We start from the raw sequence: 23,820 nt of genomic DNA on the forward strand, positions 1-23,820 counted from the left end.
ATGTGTTGTTACTTTTTATTTATTCTCACCAAACGTTACATATCTACATGGGAAATGAACATGGGTAATATGTTTATAATCATTCTCACTAAAATACACTGTCAAAATATATTAATGAGCAAACTGAGACACATTGGCCTTTAGGAAATATAAAAAAGCGTATGTGCTGTCATTTAGGACAGAATGCATTGTTAATTTGACGCACTCTCTACTGACGCGATGTCACGAAAACAAAGAAACAGCACAGTCCGTGCAAACTCTTCGCCTCCTTGGTTTTTGACCTTATGATTGTCAACATCAAATCAATAAAGTCATTTTAAGAAGATGACAAGTCTGCTATAGTCAGTTCAATGAACGCTCCTTTTAAAAAATTGCTTATACCGAATATAAATCAGAATCTCAATGATGCGGGACTCGCGAGTAGTAACGAATAATATATGACACTGAGAAATTATAATTCCTAATAACGGGAACAAGTAAAAACTACAATTTCCTAAAACGGACACTGTAAATGTAGGCATTTCAATAAATAATTTAGGAGACTTGTGTGTGCATTTCAATACCAATTTAAGAACTACGTAGGCTACCTGTTGTACTATAAACGCTACCTCAAGCAGCACTTAACAGTAAATAGTCTAACAGGACAATGACTGACTGTACGAAGATGCTGCGCCGCTACAATAAAGGTTCACACTGTCATTCTGCATGTTTAGAAGGCGCTGATTGGCTGAAACTGTTTATAGCGAATTGTCTTAAATTGGTAGTGCCGTATAGCGATCAGAAACGAAAAGACACATTTAGGCATGCTGGACAGTAGTTTGTTTTTCTACAATACAAATTCAGTACGACACCAGGGTCTCCAAACACACAAATATGAAGCTTATTACGTTTTACAGTTAAACTCTTTACATACACAATATAATTAGGGACGTGTGCCCCCTGCCCGAGTACGGCGGCCCAATCTTCCCTCGACAGCTCGATTCGCTCGCTATCCGTCCAAGCTGAAAATATTGTTAAATGGAGGAATTGAAAAAAACCTTTATCAAGTGGAGGATCGACGACGCGAACCGCTGGTGTTTTTACCGAGAGACAGTTGCGATACAATTGAGCCACCTAATCAGGATAATCAACGAGCTTCACACAACTGAACTACTACTGTTCTTACTGCGGCGGATGTGGAAATATGTTGACATATACACGTTAAATTGGTTTAATTGACACGAGAGTATCATTGTTGTATTCTCCTAATGAAGACAAAAAAATTATATTTATAGATGTATACTATATGACGTACGGTTTTGAACAAAATTAAGCGGTCCATAAAAAGGTTGCACGATTTACCTAATCTTTTTATATATATAAAGTTGATATATGACAATATATCTTTGACACTATGTATCAGACAAAGGAAATCACAGCAATCCACAAGAACAATAATTACTTCTCAGCAACTACCTGAATTGTAGTTTAACTACATTAAGTGAAGTGTGTAATGTCAATACGAATTACAAAATATAACTAGAGAGTTAAGTGTCAGATAGACTCTCAGAATATAGGTCAATGCCTTTGAGTGTGCTGAGGCTTCACAAAGATTCAGTAACCAGTGACCATGTCTGCTCGAGGCTTCAAAGCCCTATCATGATTCAATCTCTGTACTACGCATGTCTGAGGCTTCAGAGCTCCGTCATGAGCTCAGTACTACGCATGTCTGAGGCTTCAGAGCTCCGTCATGAGCTCAGTACTACGCATGTCTGAGGCTTCAAATCCCCGTTCGAAGCCCATCATGACGCAATCTCAGTAGTACTACGCATGTCTGAGGCTTCGAATCTGCTCGAGGCTTCGAAGCCTCAGTTAACCTAGTGCGCATGTCAGAGGCTTCGGTGTCCCGTCACGACCTCAGTACTCAGCATGTCTGAGGCTTCGACGTCCCATCAGGATGCAATCTCTGTACTACGTATGTCTGCTCATTGCTTCGAACCGCAATGCATGGAGGCGGGACATTTCCATTCCTCATGTCAGCTTACTGCTTCGACCCCAGAGTTAGGAAGTTATATTAATTACATTACACTGCATATTCCACCACCAGGTTACAAAATTTCAACAGAGTTGTGATTGGTGAAACAAATCTTTCTGGATCATCAACACAACTGAAATTATTGTGCAGTACATTACTTAGTGTCAAAATATAAAATGACAAATTTTGCATATTAAAATGCTGACTATTAGAATGCATAAGAACAGCTGTACTAATATGGTTCAAAACACTTCCTTCACCATAATACTCTGGCTGTTCTCATAAATATTCCAGTCTCTGTGTTGCACTGCCTCACTTCTATAGTGAACAGTGTTATGCGTGTATTCACTGAATATAGAAATCAACATATATATGATTGTACCGCTACTTCGCGGTTCACTTTTCGCGGATTCACGACTTCGCAGGTTTTTTAAATACAAGTGATTGCCCGCCTATCGCGGAAGTTATGTTCCAGACCCATCAGCAACAGGAGAAAATTCGCGATATAGAAAGACCATATAAATAAACATTTTTATAGTTCAAGCCTTAAAATACCCATCCCACATGCTTTAAACACATGTAAACTTATAAAACACACTTTGTTGACACATATGATATGTGGATGTGGGGCTAAGGATATGAGTAACATCTCACTATCATAAAACATTTTAACTTCACGCAAGACAAGACAGTGAGACAGGAAAATTGGTGATGTACAGGCTTTTAAATTATTGACACGCAGAGCGACAAGCAGCACAAAGCCAGCACAAAGTCCACTTCTCCTTAGCGTTCATTCTGCTCCCCACCCCCTTGACAATGCGAAGTGGCAGGAGCGTGCTTCTCCTCCGGGGAGGGGGGTTTGAGCGAAGGTGCGTTCAGCTCTCACACACACACACACACACACACACACACGCACACACACACTCCTCGCGCAGAGCGACAAGCAGTCATTTTGGCAGAAGCAGCACAAAGTCCATTTCTGCTCAGCGTGAGTTCAGCTGCCCCCCTTCACAAAGCGAGTGCAGACACATTGACGTCTGATCGCTGCGTGCAGTGTGCAGTGTGCAGTGTTGGTCTGCGGTGTTTAAGAATGTAGAAAGTGTTTAAGAGCATAGGAAGTGTTTATAAGAGTGTGGGAAAGGTTAACAAGACAGTGAGAAAGGTTTGTAAGAGTGTGGGAAGGGTTTAATAAAGCCTTAGAAATATGTATAAATAATAAAATAAATATAGGTCGCTACTTCGCGGATTTTCACCTATCGCGGGGGTTACATTCCAGAGGGATTACTGTATATATATATATATATATTTGCAGCTGGAGATCCACAAAGGGAGAAAAAATGTATCATGTATCATAAAGTAGTTTTTATTCCTGAGCTTTCAACCCCTGCCAGGGGTCTTCATCAGAGGATAATGCTTGGACTTGCAAGAATCAAACGCAATATATAGCAAAACATTATGTGGATGGGGGGGTGGCTAAATCAGTGTGATTGGGGGGGGGGAGGGGGTATTGGGTGTACAGTTTATTTATTATGAACGTGTTCTTCTTGTGTGTCCTCACAGGTGGCGCAATGGTAGTGCTTCTGCTTTGCATTAAGGAGATTGTGGGTTCGCTTCCCGGTTCCTCCCTGTGTGGATAGCGCTTTGAGTACTGAGAAAAGCGCTATATAAATGTAATGAATTATTATTAAGTTTACATATGCTGGATTTACGTCCAAGTGTCTGTTGATGGCGTCATCATTTGATAGCCAAGATTCGGTCAGCTCTCTGCCACTTTTAGTACTGGCCTTAAATTTGACTTGTCCCAGTTAAATGTCTGTCCTGTTGATTTAGTATGCGTGTAGATCAATGAAAGTGAGTCCTTTCTTCTGATGGCGTTGCGATGTTCCTGTATACGTGTTGCGATTCTTTTTGAAGTTTGTCCTATGTATACTGCTGAGCAAGAACTGCGTGGAATACTATAAACTGCGTTTCGTGTTTCTGCTATCGATTTCTTGTTTTTAGCATTAAAGAGGACCGTGCGCAGATTGTTCGTGGGTTTACTTTGGTCAGCGGCTGTTGTATGTAAAGTGCTTTATAAATAAAGTTGACTTGACTTGACTTGTGTGCTATTCTGACACCTGACTTGGCCAGGATGCCCGCTGTACCTTCTGACACATTGTGGTGATAAGGGAGTGAGTGCCAGGTGGGGTGGGGGTTCTGATTCAGTTCAATTGTTTGCTGAGTTTTTTGGCGTCTTCTGTGTAAGCTCCGATTAATGAATGTTTTTGAGTATCCGTTTGAAGTGAAAAGATGGAAGAGATAGCGTCTCTCATTCATTTTTGTTTCCTTCGTATTACAGTGGGTGTGGACTCTTCTGAATAGAGTTTTAACACAGCTCCGTTTATGAGATACCGGGTGGTTGCTGGTGAAGTGTAATATCTTGTTTGATATTCTATATGTTCTATTTACTGTGTTATATGTTGTTTTTATACTGTTTGCTACGATATCACTGTTTCTGTCCCTTCTCATAAATATTCCTTTTCTTCCTCAGGTTCATTATTACTGCTATAATTACTGCATTAATGTTCAATATGTCAGTCAGTCAGTCAGTCATTGTCCAACCTGCTATATCTAAACACAGGGTCACGGGGGTCTGCTGGAGCCAATCCCAGCCAGCACAGAGCGCAAGGCAGGAACAAATCCCCGGCAGCCTGCCAGCCCAGCGCAGGACACACACATACACCAAGCACACACTAGGGACATGTTAGGATCTCCAATGCACCTAACCTACATGTCTTTGGACTGTGGGAAGAAACCGGAGCACCCGAAGGAAACCCACGCAAACACGAGGAAAACATGCAAACACCACGCAGGGAGGAGCCGGGAAATTAACCTGAGTCTCCTTATTGTGAGGCAGCAGTGTGATAAAGATGTATCTAATGAAAATATGTGTCTTGTTTCATGTATATGATGAAATGGTAGATCTAGCTAACGTAGAGGGTTTCATTAGTTGTATTAGCTATATTATGTTACAATATGTAAACTGCAGGTCTTGTACTTTGAACGTTAGGTGATATACGTGTATCAAGTCTTATTTGCGCATGCTTCGAGATAAATGATTAGTATGGGCTGCTCTTACGGTAAACAAGAATAAATGTTTCTGGCAAAGACAGATTTTTTTTTGAAATTACTATAAATATGGATAGCTGCCTGCTCTTTGTTTCCAGTGCATTAGTAGATCTTCATGCCGGCGTCTGTATCAATCGATGAAGAGTCTACAGCGTCGTCATTAACAAGGCTAACATGGGGTGAAGTAATTGACAGTGCTGATAAAAGTAAACACACGACATATCTCAGTGACATTTGGCTTTACCTCCCCTTCATCATCTCACGTGCACTTTTAAACAAGCTTCAAGGTGTCGTTTTAAAACATTTGTGCGTCAAAAGCTCAGCGTCTCATTTCCAATGCACGTGATGATGTGGATGTGTAGCGCCAGTTCGTATCAGTATAGTTATTGCAAAATTTAGTGACAGTTAGTGATGGACCAATCGCATTTCCACGAGGTGTAGTCTAGTTTGGTTGAAGAGTTTAATTCAAATACTGATATATGCTGGTTTTACATTGGAATTAGAATATGAATGTACATTATGCAGATTAAATTCCCGATTAGAAGTCTAACACCAACCAGGTTTTCAAGGAGCATTGCCGCATAATCGGAACTATCAATCAAACGCATCAGGCAACGGCAATCTGCAATCCCCAGACAGATGCTGACCAGGTTTGTTATTGAACACGAGACCTGGCGCTGTCCGACTGGCGTAATTGTTCAAGCCACCGTTACGCATACATTTACTTCTAAACAACGGTAATCCGTGGTAGCGCCTAACATAACTAGTCAACGTTGATCCGATTACTGCAGAATAATTACTTGCTAAGCGTATGTCGATTTACAATGCTTGACATTATTGCCAATTATAATTTTTGACTTCAAAGGTGTATATCACAACTTCATAGAGATTCGGTATTCGTCCACAATGCTCTAAGAGTTTACTGTTAAAATGTGCTGTTAATACAAATGGCCAGGAGGTGTCCCTAGAGAGGTGAGTGTCAAATGCTTCGAAGCTTCGATACGATTTCCGACACAATTGCTTCAAACGTGTTGATGCTTCATGAGGCTTCACTCCGCCCATCACTAGTCTCGACCACCTGAGCAGCGCGTCTCTCTCAGGTCAGGACTCAGGGGGCGCTACATTATAATTACCACAGCGCACCAGTCAACGAGCACTTTCTGTACACGGAAATGACTACTGCAGCACACGTGCATCTCCTTCGTTTATTTTAACATCCCATAATATGCGCTCTCGTGCATGCTGGGAGGTGCCCCTTGAAATGTGAGCCGTGTCTCCTTATTATTGATATCTCTCTAACAAGCAGATCTCCACCTCTCCAGGGTCTCCTCAACCTGCTCGCTACTATCGCTACAGATCACAATGTCATCAGCAAACATCACAGTCCACGGGGACTCCTGTCTAATGTCGTCTGTCTGTCAGCCTGTCCATCACCACTGCAAATAAGAATGGAATAAGAATTGCAAAATAAGAATTGTGTTCATATTAAATTGTTTGCGCATACAGTAATCCCTCGCTATATCGCGCTTCGCCTTTCGCGGCTTCACTCCATCGCGGATTTTATATGTAAGCATATTTAAATATATATCGCGGATTTTTCGCTGCTTCGCGGGTTTCTGCGGACAATGGGTCTTTTAATTTCTGGTACATGCTTCCTCAGTTGGTTTGCCCAGTTGATTTCATACAAGGGACGCTATTGGCAGATGGCTGAGAAGCTACCCAGCTTACTTTTCTCTCTCTTGCGCTGACTTTCTCTGATCCTGACGTAGGGGGATTGAGCAGGGGGGCTGTTCGCACACCTAGACGATACGGACGCTCGTCTAAAAATGCTGAAAGATTATCTTCGCGTTGCCATCTTTTGTGCAGCTGCTTCCTGAAGCGACATGCTGCACAGTGCTTCGCATACTTAAAAGCTCAAAGAGCACGTATTGATTTTTGATTGAAAAACAAACTCTGTCTCTCTCTCTCTCTCTCTTTGTCTGCTCCTGACGGAGGGGGTGTGAGCTGCCGCCTTCAACAGCTTTGTGCCACGGTGCTTCGCATACTTAAAAGCAAACAGCACTATTGATTTGTTTGCTCTTCTCTCTATCTCTGTGACAGCCTGTGCTCCTGACATGCACTCCTTTGAAGAGGAAGATATGTTTGCATTCTTTTAATTGTGAGACGGAACTGTCATCTCTGTCTTGTCATGGAGCACAGTTTAAACTTTTGAAAAAGAGACAAATGTTTGTTTGCAGTGTTTGAATCACGTTCCTGTCTCTCTACAACCTCCTGTGTTTCTGCGCAAATCTGTGACCCAAGCATGACAATATAAAAATAACCATATAAACATATGGTTTCTACTTCGCGGATTTTCTTATTTCGTGGGTGGCTCAGGAACGCAACCCCCGCGATGGAGGAGGGATTACTGTATATGGTTTATTTTAGAACCAATAAGCTATTATTATATTATAGTATACTTTTGATAACTTTAATTGTTTCTGTAGTTCTTATAAGGCACCGTTAACTCAGAATATTTAATTTATTAATAACGTTATTTTTTGTTACTATTTGTAATTTCATTAATTCTGTGAAACGCTTCTCAATAGTGTCTGTAGTAACAATGGTGCCATCTAGTGACCAACTTTAGTATTGTCATTTTCTGATTCATATTTTTAAAAGATTTTGCAACGTTATCTATTTTCCTTTATGTGTAATTTGGGATCTGAGACTCGTTCTACTTTAACTTTTTATTGTATGCCACACACAGTATATGTACGTCTATATCTGCATATTAGAGTTTGGATCTGAAATCTACTTTCCAAGTGTTTTAATCGACACCCTGCTGCGAATGCCAACTATTCCTGCACAACCAGAAGTTCTTCAGATGTTTCTCTCCAATGTGTTTCTTTAATATCGGAAGGTGAATTTTGAACGCCATCACCTCTTGTTTTTATGGTTGGGACAAAAGGCGACACATTCACCACCAAGGCTCGTTTTTGTGCCAACCACTTGTTAAGGGGCGTATTTTGTGACCTCCTTGTATCTTCGATATCATTAATAAGCCCAGCGTTGCTTCACTTTGGTTTGACGATATCTTCGCCCTTTAAATCATCACAGTTACTGCCTGTGCTGTTCCTTTCGCTTCTCTCCCGTGTGCTTAATGTTTTGTATTCACAGAAATGAAAGACATACATTGTGCAAATAAATATAACTTGCCGACACCCGCCGTAGCACACAGCGGTGTAAGAATAGGGACGGAAAACGGTGAGAAAGGAATTTAGAAATCAAGAAGAAATAAATACTCCTTGAAAGACGCAGTTGTGAATATTGTAGGTGTTTTGGTGGAGACGACAGATAATGAGTGGAACGATCTAACCCTAAAAAAAGCCACGAACAACTGACCGGGGCTGAAGAGTGGTTGTTAGAATTATTGTGACGAGTAAACAGCATGTGGACATGAGGAAGGCCGCGCTTCTGAAATTCGATTACGTAATCAATAACAACCCCAAAAAGATGTTGTTGTAGAATGTCTGTAAGTAATTCCTTCATCTTCATCCAAAAGACTCGTACTACAATGTCAGGTCTGTGCTCCGGTCTTTGGCTATCCGACAGTCCATGTAGAATTACATGTGAAAGTGATAAATAAATCAGGCTTTCCGAATTTACGTACTATGGCCATGGCATCCTGATAGTTTTGTTTCATGTATCTTGGACTTCCTGATAATGTGGACGGTAATCTGATCATTTTGCCTACACGTATGTTGTTATTTTCAGCCTTTTCTTGCGGTTTGTCTGATAGTCCTTTGTGTTGTTCCACGCGCAGATCTTGTTGATGTGATCTGAGATCGTTGAGACGCGCGCCCTCTGTTTTAACATACGCATCTACGACGGACTGTTGGAATAGTTTACCGCTGGAGTGTAAAATACTAAATGTATTCCTCATTGCTAATCTGTACGCGTACAATTGCCGTTGAGTAAGTCTGATTCGCTTGGCGGTTCTTTTATTGGGAACATGTTGTAAATCTTTATGCCAGCCAATGTCTCCATAAGGGAATAAAAGTGTGTAAACCACAGGATCGCAATTCATATTGAGCGTGGAAATCTGCTTATACGTTGCATGCTAAAGAGTAAGCTCAGCGCACAGCTTGGTCATATTCCAACCGGAGGGGCGAATTGACAAAGTGGTATACAAAGAGATCCTTAACAAATAATTATTGGTACATTTTCCCTCAGTTTATTATTTAAAATTTTAAAGCAGTACTTCGCCACTGCGAAGTGCGGGTATTTTGCTAGTTTCTATATAATCTATAGAAGTGGGTGTCTTGCAGTTTTAATACTTCAGCTTCAGTATATTCTCTATTCAGTCTGTTTGTTAAATTAATCTTCTTTATTTATTCTTTATTTCAATTCAACTGACCCATCATTATTGTTAATTGTAAATATTTCTTGACATGGTTGTACAATTTATATTGAATCATTATTAATACACTTTTCTTTATGGCAGTGACAATACTGAGTGTTTAGTTTCATTTGTGCTGGCCCAGTCGTCTCGTGTATTAACACAACTAGAACTGATAGATTTGAGCAGAGCCTCCACTTTTATCATCATGGACTACAAATGGCACTTTGCTGGACTTTACTGGACTTACCGGTAATCCTACAGGATAACACAGCTTGGAAACTGAGCAGCCTAATCGAGACTTTACTGTTCACTTACAAACACAGTCTACAACAATAAGGGTCTTAACTTCTCTTTATTTACGAGTCACATTTTCAATAAAACTTGCATTTTTTAAGATAAATGGAGAGTCAGAACTTTTGAAGCTCAGTATTCTAAAACCACGACTGACAGCTAGAAGCTTGTTATTCTGAGGTCCTGACCTTAAGTGTGTGTTTGTGTTTATATTTATGGACCTAATATATCAGTATAAACCTATGACATACGAGAATAAAACAAATGTCTTACCAGTAATATCATTGCCAAAATAAATTCCCAGCTGACTGAATGATTTAATGGTTCAGACTTGCCAGGCTCAGTGCAGTGTGTGCTAACATGACCAGTAAAGTGGAGTCGTCTACAGCTGTACAGGTTGTTATGTCAGGCCGTCTGGTCAGTTCTACTGGAGTAGACACACTCGGTGGGCTCTTAATATGTCGTCTCCTTGTGTAGTCATATAGGATGATGTCCAGCTGAACTATCTGCCATCTCTAACTTGTCACCAGTCTTGATGCTGATGCCCATCAGTGCCTGCTGTACAGTTGGACTCCTGACCTCCTCCAGTCTCAGAGACCCTAAAGACAGGCTGATGTGTTCAGCACACCACTAGGACCTGATGGAGTCAAATGGAGGCTCAGTGAGATATGAACTACAAACAAACATCTGTCAAGTTTCACTCTCTAAATGTAACTGTTACATAAGTAATATGTATTGATCCAGGCCTTTAATGCCCTCTTGGGCACGGCCATCAGCAGTGCGTCTGTCTCCGGAGAGAGTGTGGACCTCATTGAGAGGTTTACTTACCTTGGCAGTGACACTCATGTCTCTGGTGACTCATCCTATAAAGTCAATAGGTGGATTAAGAAAGCATGGGGGGGTCATGAAGTCACTGGAAAGGGGTGAGTGGCACTCAAGATATCTATGCAAAAGGACAAAGGTCCAAGTCTTTAGAGTCCTGGTGCTTCCTGTCTTGCTATATGGTAACGAGACATGGACACTATCCAGTGACCTGAGACGAAGACTGGACTCCTTTGGTACTGTGTCTCTCTGGAAAAACCTGGGGTACCGCTGCTTTGACTCTGTGTTGCTCATGGAGTCCTGAATGAGGCACATGACCTGCATTAAGAAGGAGCATCAGTTTTGGCACTATGGCCATGTGGTGCATTTCCCCGAGGGTGATCCAGCTTGTAAGATCATCATTGTTGATGACCCGAGTGGCTGGACCAGGCCAAGGGGTCACCCACGTAACTCCTGGCTGCAGCAGATAGAGGGTCATTTCTGGAATGTGGGACTGGACCGCGTGTCTGCCTGACAACTGGGACCCCGAGTTGTTTCATCATGTAGTGAGTGCAGCAATGCTCTGTACCAGTGAATGCTCCCCAACTTGATTTGACTTAAATATCTATTATAATAAACCTGTATTTGATTTCCTTAAAGAGGTCTTAACTACCCCCCCCACCAAAAAAAAAAAGTGTAAAAAATATATACTGTCTTGTTTTTTTATCTCAGGTGTGTGATTTAAGTGTTGTGTGTATGTCAATTATGTAACTTACACTTGGAGTGTCATCAAAACTGGAGTTAAATTCCTTGTGTGTGTGCATATTTGGCCAATAAATGTGATTCAGGTAAGTGTTTGCCATATTTATTACAGACAAACTGCTTCTCCCTGTTTGAATTATATTGTGAATCAAAAGGTTGTTTCTTTGTAAAAACTCTTTGCCACACTTACTGCAGTCATTTGGCTTCTCCCCTTTGTGAGTTTTAATGCGGGTACAGAAACGGCACTAATGCACGTTGTAAACGACATTCTGATATCCTCTGATGAAGGAAACTCCACTGGAATTCTGTTGTTAGACTTAAACACAGCGTTTGACACCATTGACCATTATATTTCACTGCGCAGCCTAGAAAATGACGTTGGGCTCACAGGCAGTGTGCTCGCTTGGACTCCATCATTATACACAGAAGTGAGATATGGTGTCCCCCAGGGCTCAGTACTCAGACCTTTACCGTTTTCACTTTTCATGTTTCCACGGGGGTCTCTCATTAGGAAACATCATGTTAATTTTCACTCATATGCAGATGAAACCCAGTTATACCTTTCATCAAAACCAAAAGAAGGTTCTCTGATGTTGTTTTTAATTAGTTGTGTTTTACTGAATCAGCCCACAATCTTGGTGTTATTGTTGACTCGAGTATGTCATTTAAAGAGCACATCTCAAACTTGCCCAAAACATGTTTCTTCCTTCTTAAAAATGTTCGGAAATTAAGGCGTTTTATACATAGAGGATTCTGAGAAATGAATTCATGCATTTATTTCTAGTAGGATTGACAACTGCAATGCAGTGTTCACTGGATGTTCAAACTGTTCTTTATCCAGCATCTAGTTAATCCAAAATGTTGCTGCAGGAATTATTACAAGAACAAGAAAATACGAACACATAACTCCAGTTCTTAAATCCTTATGCTGCCTCCCAGTTAAGTTTAGGGCAGATTACAAAATCCTCCTTTAAACATATAAAGCCTTAAACGGCCAAGGTCTGGCTTACTTGTCTGAACTTATCATGTCTTAAAAGCGGAACGCACAATAAGATCTCAAGATGCTGGTCTGCTCATGATTCCAAGGATTAATAAAATAACAGTAGGAGGTCGATCTTTTAGTTACAGGACCCCTAAACTGTGGGGTGGTCTGCCTGCTACTATAAGAGATGCCCCTTTGGTCTCAGCTTTCAAAGCCCAGCTGAAGACTCACGACTTCAGTTTAGCACACCCTGACTAGAGCTGCTGATTAACTGTACAGACTGCATCTCTGTTGTTGGTCATTAACACTAAAACATAATATGATAGTTAGAATTTGTTACTAATCCTCACCTCTTGTTTCTCTTCTCACTTCTCAAATATGGCACTTGATGCCACGGCCCACCTGCCAAGGTGTCCTGCCTGCCTAAAGTAAAGTCATCTCTGATGGAGGATTGCAGGAATCGCCAGGTAGAGGGGTCCTTTCATCAGATTGGCTGGCCCAGTGCTGTCTCAGCTGTGGAGTGGCCAATAGGGGGAGGCAGGTTGATGGCCGAGGTCTCCAGGACTCTGAACAAATCCTAATCGTATCATGTGATATCATCTACTGTTAATTCTGCTCTGTATTTGTAATATGTCTATCACACTATTATATTGTATTGAGGATTACTTGTGTTCTGTTCTGTGTATTGTGGTGTATTGACCCCCTTCTTTTTGACACCCACTTTATGCCCAACCTTTCAGGAAAGGGGTCTCTCTTTGAACTGCCTTTCCTAAGGTTTCTTCCATTTTTTTCCCTACAAAAGGTTTTTTTTTTTTTTTTTTATTTTGGGAGTTTTTCCTCGTCTTCTTAGACAGTGAAAGCTGGGGGGCTGTCAAGAGGCAGGGCCCATTAAAGCCCATTGCAACACTTCTTGTGTGATTTTGGGCTATACAAAAATAAATTGTGAAGAGTGGTATTGTCTGTGGTGGGCTAGCACCCTACACAGGGTTTGTTCCTGCCTTGTGCTGGGTGGGGTTGGCTCCAGCAGACTCCTGTGACCCTTTGTTAGGATACAGCGGGTTGGAAAATGACTGACTGAGTGCTATTGTGACAGAATTGCTTTCCACATTTAGGACAGCAAAATGGCTTCTCCTGTGTGAATTCCTTTGTGATCCTGTGTATTACTTGTGTTTCTGAATGGACGACTTGTAACTTTCTCTGGCTAATAAGGAGAAAAGAGTAATTTTAGTTATTGGCAAACATGGACATTGTGAGGGTGTTAGGAATAAACTTGGTGCCTTAAGCTTAACAGTGAAGTTGGAGGTAAAGAATTTAGAAGTAATCACTGACTGACCTAAATTTGAAATCACATATTAATCAGATTACCAGGACTGCTTTTTCCACTTCAGGAATACAGCTAATGTTAGACCTCTTATAACTTTATAAGACATTGAAAAATTAGTTCACACTTTTGTTTTCAGTCAAACAGATTACCATAATGTATTCTTTACAGGACTACCTAAGAAAGACATCAATCAGTTACAGTTAGTGCAGAATGCAGCAGCAAGAATCTTAACTAGAAAAAGAAAGTCTGAGCACATCTCATCAGTTTTAGTGTCGTTACATTGGATACTCGTGTCATTTAGAACTGACTTTAAAATAATACAACACATAGTCCCCTACTTATAAACTAGTGAGATGTGAACTTTCATATATATGAACAAAGTGGTCCTCAAGTCCAAAATTAGCACTTAAGGATAATTCACATGTCTGCCAAATGGTGGCATCAGGGGTGGGAAGATCTTTATGATAACAAAAATAACTATTTCATCTACAATACTTGTAATGTGATCAAAGCACATAAAAACTACCAAAAAACATTGTGTATATGTCCAAATCAAGAGCTGTCTGAAACTAAAACATCTATCAACAGATGCCAATACGTGCTGGATTTATGAACAAAATGGACTTACAAACAGACTGCTGGAACGGAACCGGTTTGTAAGTAGGAGATGGACTGTAATGGTTTACACAGCCGTAAATAATCTCACCCAGTCCTACATTTTGGAATGTCTGTCCCCTTACACTCCCAGTCAGAACCTCAGATCTTCAAAGGAAAGTCTACTTAGAATTTGAAGAGCCAATCTGAAAAGAATTGGTGAGGTGGCCATTTGCTGTTACACATCTAAAATTTAAAATACTTTACCAACAGAAATTCACCAGGCTAATACTGCAGAACATTAAAAACAATGATAACACATTATTTTAAAATGGCTTTTCATAGCTACATTTTAGTTGTATCCCTATCAGTCTATATGGACACTGGATTATCATGTTCCTCTGGGATGTGCAGTTCCATACTAATCTGTACTATTCTCTGCTGTCTTCTCCATTTCTTCTGTGGTGACGATGTGCTCCACCACCTCCTGATCAACATACCACACTGCCTCGTGCTTATGGACTGAATGGCGGGTGTCCCAGATGTCCACATGGCCATCATCATCAACATCTTCATGTGAAGCATGTAAACCATGAGGACTGATTTAGGTACAATGTTATCTAGAATGCCCAGTGGCGGCCCAGCAGTGTTTTGGCCTTGGATCCCCTGCTGATTTTTTTCTCTTCGGCCTAGCAGGAGGTTTTTTTTGTTTTGTTTTTTTTCTGTCCACTTGGCCATTCAACATTACCTTTTTCTTTGTAACATACTGTATATTATTATTGCCTAATCTTGTTTATATTTATATTAACCAGGGGTGTGGAAATCAATTTTTTTTTCTACTTGTCCGCGGACAAGTAAACTTAGAAAATCCACTTGTCCGCCAGTTAAATGCACTTGCCCATAAACAAATAACAAAAGTGAAAAATTGTTTATTTTTTCTGATCTCTTTTATTGATACCAAAACTGCCTTCCATTTCAAAACTGAAAAAGTTCTTTCAGGGAGTAGTATTTTGCCTCCTTGCTCTAGAACATTATATAAGATTCCCTTATCATTTTAACTCACTAATAAACAATGCCTTCATTATTGCTACACTAGTTCTGTTTCACATATTACAGTTACATAACAGAACACTGTCCTGATTCATTTTTTGCCATGTTCTTCAGCTTTTGTCTTGCAACATCATCTCCCCCAAGAATCTTTACCATCTCAGACAGCATGGGCTGAATGCTGTTCATTTCTGCTTGAACTGAACCGCATGGTTCCTGGACTGATGGTCTTGCAGAAGTGGATGCTGATGACTTTTCAGGTTTTTATGAGTGATGTGCCTGTTGCCAGATGACAGCCAGAATTCCACAGCTGGTAGTGGGTCACACTCTTCTAAAGGTTTGCCATTAACAACAATGCGCATCTGGTTTTGAAGGTTTTCCTGAGTCAGGCGGGTCCTTAGAGCTCTCTTTACTAAATTCATATTGGAGAATAATCTCTCACAAGAACATAAAATAATCGCGTCTAAGTGAAGATTTTTATAGATATTTCATAACATTTGGAAACCGTTAGAATGTTTTCTTCTTTATTTTTAATAAACTGACAGCGCGAAACCAACTTGTTTTATATGAAAAATTCTCTAATCAAAAATGATCTATAGACAGCTCATCAAAATTGATGTTGTCATGCAATAAATTTCTTAACTCCTCAATATATCACAACCTGCACGAAACCGCAAATTTCAGGAAAGATTAACTGCCTAACAAGCTTTGTTATGTGGTGAAAACATTTGCACTGTTAGTAAAATGACCGCATTTTTATGTAGAAACAATGAATTTTATCAAGCGTCTTCTATAATACGCTACCGTGGCTGTTCGTTTGTCTGTCCAGGCTTTTAAATCACCTGTAGCTCGCAAACTGTTTGCCCTATTGACTTGAAATTTGGTACACACATACTACGTGATGTCTACTATCCGCTTTCGGGGTGATGATTTGTATTACTCTTTTCATTTTTATTTTATTGTTGAATCAACTCTAGGCACCGCGCAGCAGAGCGGCCATGCAGCACATGCGTATATGCGCCGTTCTCATTCCCCACCACCTTCGCTAATCATTCTTGTGGCAGATTGAAGACTTAAGTGCCAGCTTAAGTGAAAAATGAAAGAAAATGTACAAAGTAATTGCAACACAAAAACTAACAATCAATTTTAAGGTGAAAAGATTCCAACGAAAGAAGAGAAGCAGCGGGTCGCTAGGGTGGAGAAAAGAAGAGCTGCTCAGGAAGCAGCAAGCGCATCAACCTCTGAGCAAACGAATGGTAAACAGAGACGGAGAAGGAGGATGAAAACTAGGAATGCTCAAGTCAAGTGTATTCACTGCACGTTATCGTGCAGTACGCCGTTACTGGTAATATATAAAAGTTATTGATTATAATGAAAAATCATCAGATTACATCGTAATGTCAGCATGAAAAAAATGACCGCATCTCCAAGCGTGTAAATAGTAGGGTCTACTACTTATGTAAGACCGTAAGAGTGCTTCCCCTTTGAAAAATCAGCCGTCATTTTGTAAACAAGATTGAAGACCAATTTGAGACATGAAAAACATGCTTAAGTAGACTGTTTCCGCACGAAGTACGTACCCAAATGTTTAAAAATTTGAAAGTAGTGGTAAAGATGTGCCCTGCACAGCACATATAATTCTTTTTTCTCTTGTCTCTTGCACTTGTCCGCGGACAACAGAAACCAGAAAAACACGCTTGTCCGACGGTCAATTTACCTGTGTCGGACGAGTTGGGCGTTGGATTTCTGCACCCCTGTTAACTTCCTTCTTATTACATCTTGTAAAGCAGTTTGAGCTACATTGTTTATATGAAAATGTGCTATATAAATAAATGTTGCTGTTGTATCCAAAAGGTTGTTTCTCCATGAAAACTGTTTGCCACATTCAGAACACCCATATGGCTTCTCTCCTTCGTGAATTTTAATGTGCATCAGAAAAGGATTTTTGTGCCAGAATTGTTTACCACATTCAGAACAGCAATTCAGCTTCTCTCAGGTTTAATTCTTCCAAATTTTCTTGGTGTGCTTACTATCAAAACAGGAGTGAACTTCACTCTTTAGTCAGGACAGTCTCAATGTACTGCTTAACTTCTCACTCACTTAAGTTTGCCACAAGGACTCAGTGTACAACCTGCATTGTTCCTACTAAGGCTTCTTTTTGCAGGTCATAAGGAGTTACTGTAATTTGTCAAGATGGGCCTGAACGTTTTTCTTTATCAGTCCTGTTCATCCTAGAACAACAGGCACTTCTTCTGTTTTTGTTTTGTGGTCCACATTTCATTTGTCATATCTCAGATGGCATTTCTTGGTATTTTGTTTCTTTCTTGCCTCTCCATTCTTAGGACTGAGTAATAACTAGAAACTAATACTTCTGTTACCCAGGATTTCTTACATCTGGTTTTCTGTCCTCTGTATTTAGTCAGTCAGTATTGCTGTGCTGCAAGTGACCTGCACCTCCTCATTGTCCACTGTGCTGTCTGAGTTGTGGTCCCAGTGTCTTTCTGGTGCTGGTAAGTTGTACCTTTTGCCAAGTTTCCAGTGAATGAACCTGGCCACTTTGTGGTGTTGTGCAGTGTATAATCATCAGCAATCAGTATCTCACACCAGGCAACAAGATGTGTGACTTTTTCTAGCTGTTTGTGGCAGAAGTGACAATTATGGGTTATTTTGATCTGAACCACTTTGTGTCCAAGCCACTGTTATGTGCACCTATGATGAGGCGTACATCTTTTGGTCTTAGTTCGCCCCTCATAAGCCATAAATGAGTAAGATCTGTTTCCACATGAGGCTGTTGGAGGGGGGCAGTGTATTAACCACTTTACTTGTACTTTCCCCAATTAGATCTTTTTTGTTTTTATCAAACTTTATGAACTTTCTTCTGCTGCTTAGAATAGCATTTTTTGTGTGGATTCTTTGATGTTTCTGAAGATATCTTCTCAGTGAAAACGTTTTTCCACATTCAGAACAGCAATATGGCTTCTGTTCTGTGTGAATGCTTTGGTGACTCCGAAGATAGCTTCTCTGTGAAAACGTTTTTCCACATTCAGAACAGCAATATGGCTTCTGTTCTGTGTGAATGCTTTGGTGGCTCTGAAGACTGCTTCTCTGTGAAAACGTTTTACCACATTCAGAGCAGCAATACGGCTTCTGTCCTGTGTGAATCATTTTGTGGCGCCGAAAACTGCTTCTTTCTGAAAACCGTTTACCACATTCAGAACAGTCATATGGCTTCTCCCCTGTGTGGATTCTTTCATGTCTCTGAAGAAGGCTTATCCGTGAAAACTTTTTGCAACATTCAGAACAGCAGTGAAGTTTGATTCCTGTATAAAGTTTAAAAGATAACAAATTTTAGCTTTTAACCCACAGCTTTCACACTGACATTATCTTACAACACTAAATAAATATTGGTTTAATTTATGAACAAACATTGATAAGCATAAGCCAAGGGTGGGCAAAGTCATTCCTGGAGAGCTGCAGTGGCTGCAGGTTTTTGTTCCAACCCAATTGCTTAATAAGAAGCACTTATTGCTCTAGAAACACTTCTGCTTCATTTTAGTTATCTCCCTCGTTAAGATTTTGAACCCTTATTGATTATTTTAGTCTTAAACAGCTGCATTCTCGGTTTATAATTGCTCCTTATTAGCAATAAGATGCAAATGACAAAAGAAACCAGAAGTTACCCATTTTGCTTGTTACCCTTTACACCTGTGTGTATTTATCGTGCACTATTTGGTTTAATTAAATACTTGGAAGGAAAGAGAAGAGAAAAAATTGAAGGATTGAGAATTACCCATCCGTTTTACACTTCAAAGTATTTGGGTATATCCTTAGAATGGAAAAAAAATCTAGGATATGAGAATGACTTGACATAGCAGAGTTAAAGCACTAACAAGCCATGAAATGTAATTATTGGCAAGGATTGTTTTCTAATTAAGCAACTGGGTTGGAACAAAAACCCGCGGCCACTGTGGCCCTCCAGGACTGACTTTACCCACCCCTGGCATAAGCAATCATATGACTTGAGTCTCTATTCACTTGCAACTTAACTTGTTCATTTTTGTCATTTGTATTTCAACTACTCATCACATGACCGCAATTATTGGAGCCAAGAAGTTAAAAGACTAAAATAAATAGATCACATGTGACAAGCACAATTAACAAGACTATTGCTGATTTTTTAAACTACATTACAGAACGGCATCATCATATTGTCATCAAATTCTTTAAATATTATAACATTATATATTGTTAATTATTGCAGGTAGAAAGTAATAATCATCATCACCCATCATTACATTGGAGAGTGTCATGTCAAATGTGAAATCAACTTTTATTAAACAAAATGTGTCTTAATATTTGTAAACAATTAGTCCAAAGCCACCCGACTCAGTAATATTTTTTTAATTTGATTTTAATAAGAGGCAGAGGATAGTAAAGCAAAAACATTTTAATATACAATGAGAACAGAGTAAAATTTAAATGAATAAATCACACAGGTCACTTGTTATGGTGTATAAAATCTGTACATTTTGGTTTAATTTTCCATTATATTTTGTTCAAGACAAGACAACAGATGAACTACGTTAAGGACAAATCAAAGCATGTCATCTTCCCTTACACCTCACTTTTATAACAGTTGTTCACAGCATAGTGTTAAAATGGTATTACAGCCTGGGAAAGGAAGACTGAGCCATGCATCAGGCTATTGATTACTTTATGGATGGACATCTGGGACATCAATCTGGTTTACAGCCTGGGAAAGGAGGACATTATCAAAGAACTTTATTATCTGGGAAAAGATAGATTAAAGAGTTTGAGCAAAATTCATCAATCATATTGGCAGGCAGCCTATCAGGTGCCTGTGTTGTAAAACCACGGCATGACATTTCATAATAAATATGCCTCATTTTGAAAGAAACGTCAGAAGAAAGTAAGGAAGAATAAGAAGAAGAGAAACAGAAGAACGGACGAAGACGTCTTTGGTCATCAGAAAACCATCATGAACATCGGTTGCTAAATTAAATGCCGCCCTGGGACATTCATCCTTGTCATCTGTAACTTTTTCGTAAGCTTTTTCTAAAGACTATATATTAAGACTTTCCTATCAGTACCTATTTTTCTATTATTCTTCGTTCCAGTGGTATTATTATTATTCTTGTAATAAATACCATGCTGGTTTTAACTTTCTATGCTTTGTCTTAATGTCAATAGAGTGACTGAAGTAATAAGTTAGATTTCTTTGAGCACCTTGAGCAGCCGGAGTTTTGCCATTACCTCTGTGCTGCGAGGTTTATTAAGCTGAGAGTGAGAGCTCCACTCAATAGTAGGAACAGGACGTAAAGAAGGTAATCTTGGCTGATAAATGGCCTATACAGTGGAACCTCGGTTCATGAACGTCTCTGTACACATAAAAATCGGGTTACGACCAGAAAGTTTGCCAAACTTTTGCATCTGTTCACAACCACACACTCGGTATACGAACAAGCCAGTTTCCCTTTCGATTTGTGTGCGCCGATGATTTCCGCACGTATTCCGTGTGCAGCGAGTGAGCGAGACAGAGAGAGAGAGAGCGAGACACACACACACACACGAGAGAGAGAGAGAGAGAGAGAGAGAGAGCTGGACGCATAAGGCCAGAAGGCAGTTAAAGAATGCACCAAGCTTGTTTTTAAAGAGACTGATTCGAGAATTGTTTTAACCTTGTTGTATTTAATGAAGACTTTTTTCTATTGGATTTTAACCTCCACTTCACTTCTGTTTCCAGCGATCGGTTCGTAGCGTGCATTGTTGCAATATCACTTTTCTTGGTTGTTTATTAAATTACGGATTTTTCAAAATGTTCATTTTTTTCCCGGTGCTTAAAACTCATTTAAAAAAAAAAAAAAAAAAAAAGTATTTTTAGCCAGTGGTTCGTAGCGCTATAGCACAAACTCTTGCAATGTTATTTTTCTCTGTTGTTCAAGGTTTTCTCAGTGTTTTTACATTTAGTTTACTATTACGCTGTGCATTCTATGGTACAGTTAACTACATTTGTGCTTAAAAATCTTTAAAAAATATATATTTACATACAGTTCGTACGGTCTGGAATGGATTAATTGTATTCACATACAGCCCTATGGGGGAAATTACTTCGGTTCACGACCAAATCGGGTTACGACCAGAGTTTTGGAACGAATTACGGTCGTGACCCGAGGTTCCACTGTATTCAAGAGTGCGGAGTCTTTGTATGTTTAAATGTATTCTTGTAGACCAAAAGTAATATTTGGGTCTCAGACATCATTAAAACATTGTATGTTGTTCGTGCCACTAATAAGTAAGTCTCTTGAAGTGCTGAGTGACAGGCTGTGTTATTCCTAAAGCACTTGTATGGTTTAAAGTGCTGGAGGTTAATCAGCGTATGTGTGTGTCAGTCATGGGACACTGTTGTGGTTAGGGTCTGTGTGTATGCGTATAGCTATGTGTGTGTGTTTTCATCTTAAAGTGCAACAGTAGACCAACCCGGTAACGAACTTGATCAGTACACTTACCCTTGAGAAAACAGGTAAAGGGTAAGTAGAGTGAAATACTACGATAATACATCACTGAAAAATCCCAGAGACCCACGTGACACCTGACCTGAAACAGCAAACTGGACACTTGTGGCCAAAATGCAAAATATACTTCTGTCTTCATACCACCTGGGGCAGGAGCTTTTTGGTTGCAAATTTATTTTAAAATGCTTTTAATGTATTTAATTTTTTCAGCTAAAACAGGGGCCTCCAGAAAAGCAGCATCATTTTGTGAGAGTTCTGGTAAATTAATAAAATTAAAAAACACATCAATTACTCCAAAGATGGGGGTTCAGTAGAGGGGAAAGTTTAAGAAAAAAATAAATAAACCTTATTAATTTCCAAGCACTAGTTAGTGATATTATCAATATATCTGTGCTATCACTATATTTTTGCTCGACTTAGGACATGGAGGCTAACAAATCTCATCTGTGCAGTCTAAGAGCTCACATCTCGCTCAGTTTAGCACCAGAGAGATAGCAACGAGTGCACATGAAATGAATTCTCAACTCTGCACAAGATGGTCATTTACCTTCTCTCTGATTAGCGTCATATTGAGCTTGTGGACTGGATCAGAAAAACACGGCTGTATTTAAAAGCTTATTCAGACGCTTCTCAAGATTGTCAATATTACTGTGGGCCGAGTGAGAATATTTGGAGACATTAGCATTGGTCAGGCCTTGAATATGCTCTTTAATAGCCAGTCAAACACAAGGTGGATCTCAAACAGAGTCTTTTGTTTAGAGGTATAAATTCCTCAAGTTAAGAAGAGGTTTGTTTAATGAAATCCGCATTAAAATGCTGACGAGGGGAGAAATAGCTGAAACGTAATGCAGCAGTGGTCAGACAATGAGGACAAGAAAACAAATACATCAATCGAGTTTAGACTCATAATAAATCTGGCAAGCACATGTGAAGAAGTAGGAATACGCTGATAAATCAGGGAAGGTGATTCATTGAGCAGGGAGTTAACAAATGCATTTGCATCCATGCTGATTATTTGGAATTCAGACAAAGAAAGGAAAGAATGAATATAATGTGTTATTCTATGGAGGTGGGCCATAGACTGCAACACAGGAGAGTTTTCTTTCTCCATCAACACAAAATAAAACCTGCCTCTGAAACACCACAAGGATCAAGAACCTTCAGCCGCACAGCATAGTGAACTCGGCCCAAAACTCCATGTTTTTTTTACTAGTGGCTGAGAAGGACACTGCCACACACTAACACGTGGAGACAGCTCGATGAATGTATCTACCCAAAAGAAACGAATCTTGAAAACAGGCTGTATCAGCCAAGCTCAAAAATAATAAATCAGCAACACTTGAGTGCTTACAAGTAGAAGAGAAGACACTGAGATTAGATAGGAGAGAGGAAAACAAAGAACAGCAATAAAGGAGAACTGTAACCGAAATACATTACAAGATGCCAAACGAGTTAACCCAGTAGCCCCACCAGCAGTCATGTATAATGTAGACTGTAGTTCCAGAATCCCACCCTTAAACCGTATATACAAAAAACTAAACCGAGGTCTCTCAAATAAACACACAGGAAAACATCAACAGGATAGGATTATGAGTGGGCAAACTCAGAGCTCAGAAAAAAATCCCATCCTAATCCCAACATTCATAATACAAGAGTCAATGAGGTGAAAATATGAAAAAACACATCTGAAGATAAATATGACAGCAAATATTAAACAATTGTGGGTTGAGAGTATATGGAGCATGAAAGGCTTGTGTCCTGACCCCTCACAACCTGCAATGACTCTCTAATCACATCTGTATGTACACACACGAAATACACACATGGAAAAAAAAAAAGGAAGAAGTAGCCATTATGAATCAATATTCAGGAAAATGTCAAAGCACTACTGGTATATCATACATAAAACAGTCAAAGTGGCCAAACAATAGTGAAATGAAGGAGTCAAGGATACTGAGCGCCTGTTGAGGGTCAGTGAAA

At 39.7% G+C, this 23,820-nt stretch overlaps 1 protein-coding gene and 1 long non-coding RNA gene across 4 annotated transcripts in view; one reads left to right on the plus strand and one right to left on the minus strand.

Annotated features, from left to right (window-relative positions):
* The window catches only part of LOC127526443 (uncharacterized), a 364,111-nt gene extending 349,985 nt beyond the window's left edge, over nucleotides 1–14,126 (plus strand). The window contains exon 3 of the long non-coding RNA XR_007933991.1: nucleotides 14,016–14,126. This is a non-coding gene — a long non-coding RNA (uncharacterized LOC127526443). The remainder of the gene's footprint in view (nucleotides 1–14,015) is intronic.
* LOC127526442 (gastrula zinc finger protein XlCGF7.1-like) overlaps nucleotides 1–23,820 on the minus strand; it is a 620,518-nt gene that overhangs the window by 346,501 nt on the left and 250,197 nt on the right. Inside the window, exon 3 of one of the 3 annotated variants that reach the window (XM_051922002.1) lies at nucleotides 17,555–18,627. The exons of the other annotated variants lie outside the window; for them this stretch is intronic. Within the exon in view, the coding sequence (XP_051777962.1) occupies nucleotides 18,056–18,627 (572 nt within the window). The 3' untranslated portion in view covers nucleotides 17,555–18,055. Of the gene's footprint in view, nucleotides 1–17,554; nucleotides 18,628–23,820 lie in introns of those variants that run through there. 3 annotated transcript variants of the gene reach the window in all.

Source organism: Erpetoichthys calabaricus (assembly GCF_900747795.2).
Source record: "Erpetoichthys calabaricus chromosome 1 unlocalized genomic scaffold, fErpCal1.3 SUPER_1_unloc_9, whole genome shotgun sequence".
Classification (NCBI taxonomy): domain Eukaryota; kingdom Metazoa; phylum Chordata; class Cladistia; order Polypteriformes; family Polypteridae; genus Erpetoichthys; species Erpetoichthys calabaricus.